This window comes from Brachyistius frenatus, unplaced genomic scaffold, assembly GCF_029030835.1.
Source record: "Brachyistius frenatus isolate BFR_SWC_R1_liver_20210118 unplaced genomic scaffold, ASM2903083v1 Contig_26, whole genome shotgun sequence".
NCBI classification, from domain to species: Eukaryota; Metazoa; Chordata; class Actinopteri; family Embiotocidae; genus Brachyistius; species Brachyistius frenatus.
In genome coordinates this window covers 4489774-4503224 of record NW_027210625.1, presented here as the reverse complement: position 1 = coordinate 4503224, position 13451 = coordinate 4489774, and the positions used below count along the sequence as shown (strand labels likewise).

Sequence of the window (13451 nt, the reverse complement as noted above, 5' to 3'; positions counted from 1 at the left end):
ATCCCTCTTTCTTTTTTCCTTCTCACAGCCTCCCCCGGTGGCCTTCACCATTTAATCTGGATTAATGAGGAGGTTGACCTTCGCCTCTCTTCCTCTTTCTCTCTCTCGCTCTTTCCACTCCTGCTTCGCCTCCTTCCTCGCAAAGCTTTCCAGGGAGGAATATATTGTTTTTACCCAGACTCCACATCTGCTCCTGTCTCTCCACATCTTAATTTCAGATGAAATCTCCTTTTCTCTGTTCTCAGATTCCTCTTCTTTTTTCCTCCTCTACCCATTTTCCTTATCTCAAGTCTCAGAAGTGCGTGTGTGTGTGTGTGTGTGTGTGTGTGTGTGTGTGTGTGTGTGTGTGTGTGTGTGTGTGTGTGTGTGTGTGTGTGTGTGTGTGTGTGTGTGTGTGTGTGTGTGTGTGTGTGTGTGTGGGCAACTCCGTCCTCCCCACCTTACTGACTGACAAGGCAGTGCTGTTCATTGTTGGGACCACCTGTGTTTCCTGTTTCCACCGCTCTGTTTGGGTGGTCAGGCCTCCCGGCCCACAGTAAACACAGATATGTGGGGCACACACACACACACACACACACACACACACACGCTTATATAGAAATTCACGTCACCACCGTCCACGAATATCCTCGAGGGAAGTCTGCACAGGCACGGGTACAGACGCACACTCACCACCAAGCTGTGTGCTACCTAATCTGTGGTGAGTGACTCATTCTAATTGGCCAGTCAACAGGTGCCGAGCTCCACTCGAGGGACCGGACGGTGGAGACGCAGGGATATGATTACAGAACAAGGGAGAGGCTAAGCTCAAGGCTTCTGTATAATAACTACAGTGGGAGCCATTGTTGAAGGCTGGGAAGTAAATGTCCAAATCTGTTTTGCTGTTCTTTGATGCTGATTGAATGTCACCATGGCGATTTGAACTAGAGCCAGACATTTACTGGTAAAGCTATGTTCAGAGTCAGACCACTGGCATTGCACTGCTTTGAGAAATGTGTTTATAAGCACTTGAGTTACTTGGTCACTGTCGGCATCTGCAATTATCTGATTTCTTCAGTATTATCTATACAAGAAATCTATTTTCTATTATAGGGGAAATGGAATAAAGATACCTTAATTTTTCACTGCTAGATATATCTCTATTTTTTTTTTTTTTTTTTTTTTTTGCAATGTGTAGATATGGCCTGATATAGCATGTAACATTCAAAGTAATTTCAAAATGCAACTAAAACTAACACCGAGTAGTCTCAACAAGTTTAGAAAAGTTGGTTTGCAAGAGTTCTGTCAGTCTAAATCTCCATATGTGCCTCCAAAATAATTAATCAGGAGGCAACAATTTGTATCCCCAATACATATTGAATATCAGGTCGCCTTAGGGTGCCTTGTTAACATTTGGCCAATTAGCTTTCTAGGTTAATTGCTGTTAATCATCGAGCTTTGTTCCTGATTAACGGTAGTATATTAAATCAAATAAAAGTAAAACTCTACCACCACCACACCATTGTCGGAGCTACTTTAGAGTCACCCACAATGTTTGCTGATTAGTCTGTGCTCTTTACATCCTACGATATGAAACAGGTGAGGTAATGAAGGAGTTTATAATAAAATTGGACAGAAAGCTTGTTTGGACTTAACAGAAGATTTGTAGTCTTAGTTTCTGTGAACTCGCCAAAATGATTTAGAATCACTTGAATGCAAAAAGTTCTCGTTGATGATGTTGACAGGGTTCTTGCAGCTCACCACTTTTAAAAATAGCAAAGGTTCCCTTTCAGCCAGGCCAATGAAGACCTGACTTTTAGATTTGTTGACTTGCATTAGCTAGACTTGTGTGTCACTCAGCGCTGGAAACAGCACATAAGATGGAAAACATTTGGGCCAGAATGAAAGATGAGCAGCCCTCCCTTTTATTTTCTCCTCTGTCTCTCTCCCTCGTCGCCTCCCTCACTCTCACTTCGGTCCCCTCTCTCGTCTCCCTCTCTGTCCCTCCTTCCGTCTCCCCGAGGCCCGCGTGTCGCCTTACCCTGGGGTTTAGCCCCTAATCACCCACAGCTAGTGGGAGGGAACCGGAGACTTCCAGCTGGCTGCCTCGTTATTGCAGACCCCTGGGACACTCACACACACACGCATTCCTACACACACCAGCTAAACACACACACAACCTCATATATGCTTACCAAGGCATTTGCTGTTATCTCTTGGCATCTCTCCATCCACGGCCCCCCCTCAACTCGATCCTGCCAAGGCCACAGCCTCGCCACGTAAACTGGATAACAGAAGGAGGCTTACCACAAGGGAGGGCCAAATCTCTGGCACGTCCTCTCCTCCAAACCAGTTTAAACCGGTATTAAACATTGTCATCCTTTATTTTCTCAAGCATACATCTAGACTGTGTGTGTCTGTGTATCTTTAGAGCCATCACAGAGCCCAGCTCCATGCGGATGTCAGGTACAGTCAGCAGACTTAAAGCGTTTAATTTCTCGCATGCAACCATCTTTGTCTTTCAGGAGGGATCCATATGATTACCCCACGCAATCCAGACCGGTCCCAAGAGAGCCAGGCCCCTATCCCAGTCACCACCACCTCGAGCCTCCGGTCTCCAGACACCCTGGCCGTCTGCCAGTCCCTCAGTCGGGCACCCAGTCCCAGCAGGCACCCAGCAACCCACGCTACTACCCCTCGGGACAACAGCACCACGCAGCGTTAAGGCAGGACGTTCCCCCTTCCCCGACCACGGCTCGCAGGGGGCGCCGCTTCTACGAAGCCGTCGGAGAGCGAGGAGACGGCTACACTAGCCCGGAGAGGTACCCTGACGACAGGGAGCGCTACACCAGCCCAGAGAGATATCGCTACGGAGATGAAAGACAGCCCGACCCGAGACAGAAGAACCCCCTGATAGGTGCAGTTTAAAAGGTAGTGCCCCCACCTAACCCGAACATACAGAGAATATTAAGATTAATGCAGGTGTTTCTATGTTAGTGAGAAATAATATCAGCTGTCGCTTAGACTGCTTGTGCATAATGTGTATAAGTCACACTAAAAGCAACAAGGTGAGGGGCTAAAATAGGGCTCACTTTCAGAGAGAAAGATTAATGAATTAGAGACGTGTGTGTGTGTGTGTGTGTGTGTGTGTGTGTGTGTGTGTGTGTGTGTGTGTGTGTGTGTGTGTGTGTGTGTGTGTGTGTGTGTGTGTGTGTGTATGTTGGAGCTGCTTATGTATATTTTCAGGTGTGCAAAGGCATCTATAACAACATGAAACAGATTTTATCACGTAGAAATTCAATTAAGGGAAAATGTAATTAATTCCATAGCTATATAGAGTAAACTTAGTGTCATATGTTGTATAAAATCAAGTATATCACAGCAGTGAAAGCAGTGCTGACTTGCATTTTGCACAAGCTGATCAAACTGAAGGAAATAAAGAGGGATCACTTTGACCAGCCAGACCGCTATAACCCGAGAGAAACAGGAAGTTAAAGTCGACAAACAGGGAAAGGAAGTAAATCCTCTTCAAAGTCTCTTCTCGTCCTTAATGTTTTGTCGCTTGGACTTCCTTTACATCCTGTAATCGCACTGGTCTTTTTTTCTTTTTTTTTTTTTTTTTTTTTGCCTTTGATTATTTGGATGTGGCGGATATATTCAGCGTGCATTTGTTAAGTGTCCAATTTGCATTGAAAATGAATTTATTAGTGATATTTTTGTGGTGTTTCTAATAAAATGTAGAAATCTTGATCTGGACACAAACTTCAGGCCATAAAAGTAAGCTATGTGTCTCCTCCTACTCTGTGCAGCTAATAAAGAATTGAATTATGATATCATTGCTAAAAGTCACTGCACTGAAAGCGAAATGTATCACGGGTGGTTTGATTTAAACATGCTGTCAAATAAGTGCATGACTTTTATACAAATATTTTGCATTAAATATTTTGAGATTCTCACCAATTAATGTCCTACTATCGCTCTAGTTAATTTAACTAATTAGCTCGAATATGAATATTTGAAATATTCAAACTACGCTATGATTCATCACTTTAAAAATTCATCACAATATTAGGCCTAATTTCTGTGAGCACAAGCTCTAGATAAATTTACCCTGTGAGATGACTGATAAGAGTAGCCAGTATACTGATAATGACTACATCATCTTCAACAATTAGATGCAGGGAAATCTCCTCGAGAAAATGATTACTGCCCAATTTGCTCTCAGAAATAAAGATGGCACTGATTGGTGAAATTAGACTTGAAATGGGGAATAATTAGTGTGCGGAGGAGGCTTTTTCTGTCGGTTAATGTTTAATTAGCGTCGAGGCCAACAGGGACTGAGCCTCTGCTGATGTGTCTCGTCTCTGCATTGCTTTGACCCTCTCCTGTCTGAACAGAAATGAACCTCTCAAACCAACCATCACAGGCAGATAAATGTTGATCAATCGGTTTACTTAAACCGATTTTAAGCAAATGAACTCTTTCCCAGATAGAGTCAGGGCACACGTCGATGAACCTACATTCAGAGGAGACACAGCCTCGTTGACCAAGCACAGAGGTAAGATGTGCTTCTTATTACACATTTCTATTAATATAGCATTTTTCTAAACAGCAACACAATGCGTTTCACAAACCAGAATAGATAAAAGCTACATAAACAAGAGAGGGAAAAGCTGCAGCCGTCTGAGGACCATCCTGTGACGACACAACTGGGGGAAACGCTCTGATACCACTGCAGCTACATACAAATCTGATGAGGAAGTAAGAGTCAAAACTAACAGATGTATTTCAGTCCCATTTCACCCTTTTAGTCCCATTAAGGAGGTTTGTTTTAGTGAATTAACAGTCGCATGTACCATGCACACCACATGTCTTTACCATTATGAAAGGCATGCTGTGATAATACCATGATGATGGTATGGTAATGGCATTATGCCATGGTAATGCAAGCATCAAACATTATAAAAAGCTCCCTTTGGTGGGCTGATTAAAGACGTTCCAGGATCTAAATTTATCGGTTGCGTATCAGCTGATGAAAACACTCGATTTATTCTCTATTTTGTACGATCATAAAATACAGAAGACAAATAAGGAGAGGGCCCTCGAACACATCAAACGAGAAGATTTTCTTTAACAAATCAATCCTCACAGCTACATACACCTGAATTTTCCCCTGAAAAAACCCCCGCTAAATTAGTGTAAGTAAAGTTTCATTACACTCCTTTTTCTAGGAATTCTCTTGTCACATAATAACTCATGTTTGATTAGAAATAAAAGTTTCTGCATGTACTTGCGTCACGCAAAAGCCAACCCAATCCACAGAGTGACTATTTAGAGGGGCAACACTTTACAATAAGGGTACATTCATTTTCATAATAAGCCTTAACTAACCATTAATCAACAGCTAACTAATGTGCACTCTTGTGCATTTATAAAGTGTTGATTCAGGGATACATGTTTGCTACTTTACAATAAGGGTCACAAAGCGTACGAGTAAATGCTTAAATGCGGTTAAGTAATGCACAATGATTTATAAGGAGCCAGCAAACCTCTCCATGACGACATATTGCCTTAAAGTGAATCAAAACTCAAAACACGAGTGAACTTAAGCCCGCCAGCAGTAGGAGGGCAGCATGTCTCCTCTCATTCACACTGAGGGCAACACAACTTCCAGCACTGAAGCTGGCCTCACAGGCCATTCACTGCACTTAAAGAAATAACTACGCTGTAAACGGCCTCCTTCAAGTGCTTGTGGTCAGTCTGCTGCCAAAGATAATAAACAACAGCAACTGAATATCCAGGAATTAATTGCATTTTACATCCATTAAACAAAAGCTTTGAAATCACTGTCAGGAGCACTCAGCTGTAACAGCCATCTCACAGAAATCCCTCTTCCGTCCACAGTTTATGTAATCAGTTACAGTCTGGTTGTGCGTCTTATGAATGTCTCCCCTTTGTTCATGGTCAACCAGAAGGAATTCTTTAGTTTAATCACATGACTCACACTCTGAGACTGGCTGCAATCACGGCCGTTGATTCGCTGATAGACATATTTTCATGCCTCATATCAGCTCACACACTTGCCATGTGAAGAAGTTCTCCTCTCCCACTGCATGGCCTTCCCTAAAAGCTATTTATCTATTCTCTGCACCCATCCTCCTTTTGTTCAAGTTCCTTGACGATTCTGCTAGATTTTTCTTTTTGAAAGTTCACTTCAATTTTGTTCCTGTTTTATGAGATCGGGGGGGGGGTTGCGTGCATTAATTTGACACCTCATAAGCCCTCATTTTTGTTTCAGAAAAAAAATGCAGAAGCACACGCTGTTCCCCAGTCGATTGTCATGAACCACAGGTTGTGGGAGAATTCCCCGGTTATGTTCTCTTAGCATTACCTATTCTGCCGGTGCCCCTGTTGAACACCTTAGCTTGTTAGCATGTGTCAATCAAAAGCGGCGCTCTGGGGAGGGCAAAGTGGAGAGCTGAAACTGTTATCTCTCTCCCACACAGCTCCCAAAAAAATTCCAGAGCAGGGGGAAGATAGACAGAGAGTGGAAGGTGGGAGGGTGGTTATATACAGTAGATAGAGAGTGTGTGAGGACTATACACCCCGAATGAAGGTACGGGTGAGCGCCCACGGTGACCTCGTCCTGCTCCCGCTCCCCCCACTTTCATCCTCTTCATTAAAGGCACATTCCACCGTATTAGCCCGCCGTCCCTCTGTCCTTCACCTGCTGCCATTCATTTCAATTCAGCCCTCGTTAAGGTATCCTGGTCTCAAAATTGTGTGTAGCCGGAGAAGGCCGAGCGGAGCTTCTCATTTAATTATACAGTTCATTAGAAGGCTGTTCCCCCTCCTCTCTTAGGTTTGAGACAGGCCATGGGAATAGCCGGTGGCTAATGTGCAGTTTAAACGGCCTGAATATGGAGATCGGTGGAGTTATGGATTACCATTACCCGTTAGCCTGCCCTTCACCCACCTCATTCGCTTTTATGTCTGCTGTGTAGCCTTTTGATACAGTATCACTCAAGTTGGAGTGTGCTCTTTCAGCCAGCATGTTTGTTTGATATTGTTCATGAACTGTGAAATTGAATTTCCACAGTTGGGCTGATATTGGAAATAATTTCATATCCTGTGCAATATTCTTGCTTGGTTTCACCTTGTGCTGTGTTTAAGACATCCATTTTTACTTAATGTCTGTTTTGTTTTTTCCATCTTATTTTGCAAAGTCGATTCAGCATCAGCAACACTGTTAATTTCTACCATATTTACCCTAGAAGCAATGTTGGCTCGCTGACTGCCTCTCTGTTCGCCCACACACCCACAGCCAAGCCACCAACCACCATCTTTTTTACACCAACTGTCACCATGGCAACGTGGCCACCGCTCCTGGCACAGCAGCCCCTTTTCAGAGCTGATGACATCGTCGTGGCAACAATGAAAGGTTCATACATCCCATTATGGAGAGAAGCAGGATTTTATTTTTTTTTTTTGGGCAGGGTCACTGAGCCCCTGCAACCTCACATGCTGTAAAATCCTTTGTAAGAAACAGATCTTTCTTTCTTTGTGCCAAAACTGGTACTGAGTCATGTATGGGAAGCCGGCAGCTGAAAAGTGGGTGCAGCCTGCAAGCACAAACCCATATCGAGTAAGCTACACATAGCATTTCCTCCTCTAGTTTTTGAGGTGTTTCCGAGATATTTTTTCCTTTTAAATCCAAAACATGAGCCGATTCAGTGAGTCCTTTTCAAACCAGTGGATGCAACATCGGCGTGAGACCCTGAATGGTGTGTCGGCCTGTTCCCTGTGGGCTTACACCTGAATAAAGCAGCAATGTGTTCCTCCCATGATGAGGGGAGCTGCATTGTTTATTTGCCTCCTTGGCTGAGGAGACATGGAGCAGCTGGACAGATCAGCCCCCTGCCTCTCTTTCCTCTTACACCCCTGCCAGCCTGGCATCCAAACCTTCCACAATCTCCTCCTTGTATATCTCTCCCGACCCTCTCGGCTTCCCGATCGCTTCCGACAAAGAAAAAAACACAAAAAAGCGCTGCGCACTCTGGTGCTAACCCAGTGTGGTTGTGGCGGGTTGTGATGTGGCCAACAACAGCTGAAGTCCGTGACCCCCTGGACCCCATCCATCAGGCTTTCAGCACCAGCCCTGGCCTCTGACATACACAAAACTTCAGCCAGGGAATGGAAGCACGCAACTGGGAAATGCATCAATGTCAGCGAGACACCAGAACCATATAAAATTATATCAAAGCACTATCCAACACGTAGCATGCATGCAATATAAATGTATCTGCATCCAGGTTAACACACGCACACACACACACACACACACACGCCAGTGTGTTTGTGCAGAAAAGTTATAGAAGTTTCCAGAAATTGTCCAACTGGTTTTGTGTGCGCTGACTGAGCTGTCCGTCACGCATACACTTTTTGTACACTTAAGTTCTTATTCTTACATACACACACCTGCTCTCAGCTCAGACCCACACAAACTTCCTTTACAGGCACACAGCACATCGCTGCACCCTCACACACACACGTTACCAATATGTGTGCGTGGCGGAGGCTCAGCTGACCGCCTGGCAGTCACTGTGAAATTGGCGCCCTTCTCATACAGATGCCAGGTGTTTTGCTTGGCAGTCCGGGGGTGCTGGGGGTGAGCTTGTGTCAAGAGTGTTGGGTTGCTGTGAGCAGGGCAGGGGAAGGATGGGAGGCGGGGGGGGGGGGGGGGGTGTAATATGTTACGTGTCCCTGTTAGCCCGGCCGCTCGGCTAAGATGGACCACTGCCAGGCCCAAGAGGAATTAGAGACTGCTGAGTTTCTGTATGAGCATGGAAACAGTGTGTGATGTATCGCCCTTGCTATAAACTTGGGGGGTTCTCAGATGATTTCCTGCTGAAACCTGAAGTTATGAGGCACCATTATTCTTCAATTAACCATATTTTTCTGACTGATGTATCTGGATGTCAAATGTAATAGTCCTGACAAACTACTCCAGTCAGTTTTGACAGTGAATGGCATTTATCACCTGCAGAGATGTTTTCTATATTTCTTTTCTGTTGCAGTAGGATCTCACCTCATACCATGAGTGGACCTGGAGGGAGACTTTGACAACATTTGTTGTGGGGGGTTGTCCCGATCGGTCAAAAGGTCAAAGGTCAGGATTTCTTAGGCGTTAAACCTGACTCTGAGGTTGGAGGTGTATGACGAAATGTACATCACACGGACCCTCGTGTACTTATTGTGAAGGCACCGACCATGAACCGCACCCTCCCTGGTTTACGTCCACCTGCCCTCATTTCCTGTCATCTCTCTGCTGTCTGCTTTTAAGTCCCTGGTGACCTGCAAGTATTTACTGAGAGTTCACAAACTCCCCCAGCACCACAGAGGACCTATTACGACTGTCTTGAGTCGTGCCCCTCATCCGCCTCATGTGGAGCGCCTCTTTGATGTTCTCCATCTTTACAAACAATCTCTGTATGATGCAGAAAGGATGATGCTTTTGAAGAGTCGGTATCTTTCATATTCATGCCATGTCTGTTTCTACTCCACTCTGCATTGCATTGCTTCTTTATGTAGAACATATAAGTGATGAAAACATGTTTCCATTAGCACCCAAAAGGGCACTTCAATGCATACCAATTAAGTCCTGCACAGACTCTCAATTTTTTGGACCGAGCGGAGTTTAATTTCTCAACTCACTTGTCAATCTGTGCAGCTGTAACAAACAGGCAGGTCATTTGATTTCCGGCCTCATTTTCATTTTGCAGAGATGGTCATTCCAGCGTGGATTAGATAAGGGTGAAGACAAAGTGGAGTCTCATTGGAAAGTCGCTGTAGCAGCCAGCAGTGTAATCCATCCACGCATTCCTTCCAGAGAATGCCAAACAGCCTGCTGAAAATGAGCTGCCGACCTGACTCCATTAGATCTCTTCCCTGTCTTTCCGCTTTCTGTCTTTCAAAAAAAAACACACACACACACACACACACACACCTCACACACACACACACACACACACACACACACACACACACACACACACACACACACACACACACACACACACACACACACACACTACCTGCCCCTGCCACCAGCTTCATTAGCACTAAGAAATGTCCTGCTCGTTAAGGCGAGGCGATTAGTGGCTAATTGAGAAGCTTTCTGCAGCGAAGACAAACTTGCCTCCTCGTGCCGCTCTTCTTACAGCGTGTGTGTGTGTGTGTGTGTGTGTGTGTGTGTGTGTGTGTGTGTGTGTGTGTGTGTGTGTGTGTGTGTGTGTGTGTGTGTGTGTGTGTGTGTTTGACCAGTTTGTGCATCTGGAGTCCACCTCTTGCTCATTTTCCTGTGGCAGTTGTTCACTTTAGAGATGCTGCCTGAGGGAGATAAGGAGCAAAACACTGTTGCAGGGAAGAGTTTCCTGTGGGTGAGCAAAACATCTGACACATCATTTTTTTGTGTGTAATTGTTTATTTATTGCAAGTGTTTTGCCATTTGGCGACGACATTTTCCAGCTTCTCTTGCAGGGTTGTGTCACACAGTACAAAAAGAAAAAGCTTAATGGAGAGTTTTGCCGAGTCATTTTAACGTGCTCTCCCCTTCATTATGCCTCCTTTCTAGACATAACAGCCGAGCTGCCACAGCTCTTTAGTCTCGCATATACAAAAACACAAGTTACCAACTGCCTGCCCTTCTCACTCTGCAGCTTGACTTTCCATCCCTCTCCGTCTCCCTGTTTCTCTCACTCCTCCATCTCCTCTTTCCATTCTGTCACTCCTCTCCCCCAATTCTTTGCAGTCCAGAGATAAGCTCTGTGATAGGGAGGAAATGAGACGCACGCACACACACACATGCAGTCAGCCAATCTATGTCACAAGTTGCTTCGATAAAACTCCTTTGCATATAAAGTTGATTAAAAAAAAGTATTTTTTTGTTTTATTCAAAGGTTTTTCATTGACTTTTTTTGAATGCAAGCTATTCATACTTTCTCCTACAGGGGGCAGAATCCTTGTTACTCCGGTGCACTTTGTACCCGGGTGACCTTTTCCCCAGTTAAAATACACACTGTAGTGCAGCCTCGCACTCACATTGCACTATCGCCTTGAGTTGTACACAAATGGAGATAACAAATGATGACTATCCAGCTTGAGATCGCTAAAAGTGACACACACACTCTTTGTGTCTCCTTGTACCCGCTCACATCACGGATTTCCCCTGTAAACAGCCGAGATATGTGACCTGCCCTCTGTGACCACCCTCTGAGAGAGTGTTTTCGTAACGCGCCTTATCTCAGCCCACCCCACTTCAGAGGGAGAAGGACAGGGGGAGAGCTGAGCCGGGGATTCCCTGTGTGTTTTTTGCTTAATTCCCTGCCAACACACACACACACACACACATACACACACACACGCACGCACACACACACATACATATTCCTGCATGCACACAAACCCATTTCCAGCAGAATAGAGTTGCCATTGTAGCATCAGTGTGTCTGTGTGAGAAGTCACACAGACTCTGAAGTATCAGAGGTGAAGGGCTGGCTACACGAAAGCCTGGGGCTGCCTTGTCCCGATAACTGACTCATGAAGGACATGCGCACACACACACACACATAGACACAGACACACTGCATGAACAGTAATGACGCCCTGGAGTGGTGAAGGCCTTTGGGTGTCCATGAGGATAAGTCACATCCTATTCCTGCTGTTGAGCGGAGAGCAAAAGGAGCAACGGCCCTGTGGATGCCAAGCTTCCTTATGTGTGTGTTTATTGTATATGTGTACATTCATAACAGAGTAACAGAAGATGTGTGTGAACATGCTTTCTCTTTTAACATGGATGCAGGAGATGTGTTATTATCTATTTTTTTCTTCAGTGGGGTTGTATGGGGTACTTTTCCACAGTCTGTGTATCGCTGCAGCAGATGGAGGTCAGCACATCCCCAGAAGCTAAGCTACATACTGCTTCAATATCAGTTGAACTATATGCTATATTTAGAATATTTTCTTTGGTTTACCTTCCTGTCAAGCCTTTCTAACGGGGAACTGAAGCTATTATATGTCTTTCTTTAAAGCCACCAGACTCCACTGACAAAAACAGCAATTTGACCTTTCAGAACAAGTAGCTGGTCTACTGCTGCTTCTATCAGTTAGTTACTGTGTGTTATTGTGTGACTTTGGTCATTTTTTTACACGTTAGTTCAGATCTAAACTAACACCAAAGTCACACAATAACACTCAAACTAATTGATCGAGGCAGCAGTTCTGTGAGGTAAAATTACTGGTTTTGTCAAAGGAGTTCATCACATCTATGCAGCAGCTGTTAAGAGTCCCTTTAATAATACTCCAGCGCTGTCTCCGCATGTCTTGCTGCTGCAGTCACATTTCAGACGAGCCTCTTGCCAAACAAAACGTTGATATTGGACGAGTCTGCAAAACCCCAGTTCAGTGTCAGTGTCATTGATCGTAATGTCAGTGTCGATGACAGTGTTTCGGAAGCACAGGAAGGATGGGATTCATTTTATGTGCTAAAAGCTTTTTCTTTTCTTTTTTTATGTATATTTTTCACAATAAAACACCCACATTATATTTCCCACACTACACTGCATTGGTGTGAGTGTCACTAATAACAGGATGTTTTCATACCTTCCACTGCGAGCATCAGTACAAGTGATGCTTTTTACTCTGATTGCTCCTATTTACAGAACCACAGTCGTAATTGGCGGCTTGCAGCGAGCTAATGCTAGTCAGCCTACCATACGTCATGCCACAGAGTATATGCAGGAATCTGTCAGCTTCCATTGCAGCGTGACTATTTACAGGACAAGTTTGAATTGGTTCTTGGCAATGGGACGTCAGGGTTGAAATTTTCAGACCAAACTGATAGCTGGCAAACAAAGAGAAAACATGATCTGGGTTGAAGTGAAATCAATTATCCTCCATCACATAAATCCTCAAATAACAAGAGCAAATGCATGTCTGAATAAAACATACACTGCTTTATTACATTAGTGCTTTATTAGTGTGTGGCCATTGAAAATGCCTGGCATGCATGTGCTGTCATTCTCCAGCTGCATCCAGACCGTCCTCCTCCTCTACCTCCTCCTCCTTCCCTCTCCGGTGAGGCATATTGATGTAGTGTGAGGAGGTTAAGCCTTCGGTTTAGTGTCCGGGCGGCCGTGACATTCTGGCTCGCCAGCCTGTAATTGACTCATCGGTGTGTGTATCAGTTAAACCTCAGCTCACCTGCTCCGCAGGTGTCAAGGGGGTCGTGATTGACAAGCTACTCTAATGCCCTGGCTCTGCAATTTGAAGCACGCTGGGGTTTTTCTTCCGCTCTGTTTTGTCTGTTTTTTACCGTCCTGAGTCTTGCACTTGGCATTTCTCACATTTGTCTTGTTTTCATCTGTCTGCCGCTGTGTTTCTCGGCCTGTTTTGGTTGTCAATATGTCCCTCCA

General features: G+C 44.7%; 1 protein-coding gene across 2 annotated transcripts in view; it reads left to right on the top strand.

The window, feature by feature from the left end:
* pard3ba (par-3 family cell polarity regulator beta a) overlaps positions 1-3810 on the top strand; it is a 133322-nt gene extending 129512 nt beyond the window's left edge. For both annotated transcript variants that reach the window (XM_069698408.1, XM_069698407.1), the window contains one exon: positions 2505-3810. In XM_069698408.1, the coding sequence (XP_069554509.1) occupies positions 2505-2907 (403 nt within the window). In that variant the 3' untranslated portion in view covers positions 2908-3810. The remainder of the gene's footprint in view (positions 1-2504) is intronic.
* Positions 3811-13451: the final 9641 nt, after the last annotated feature.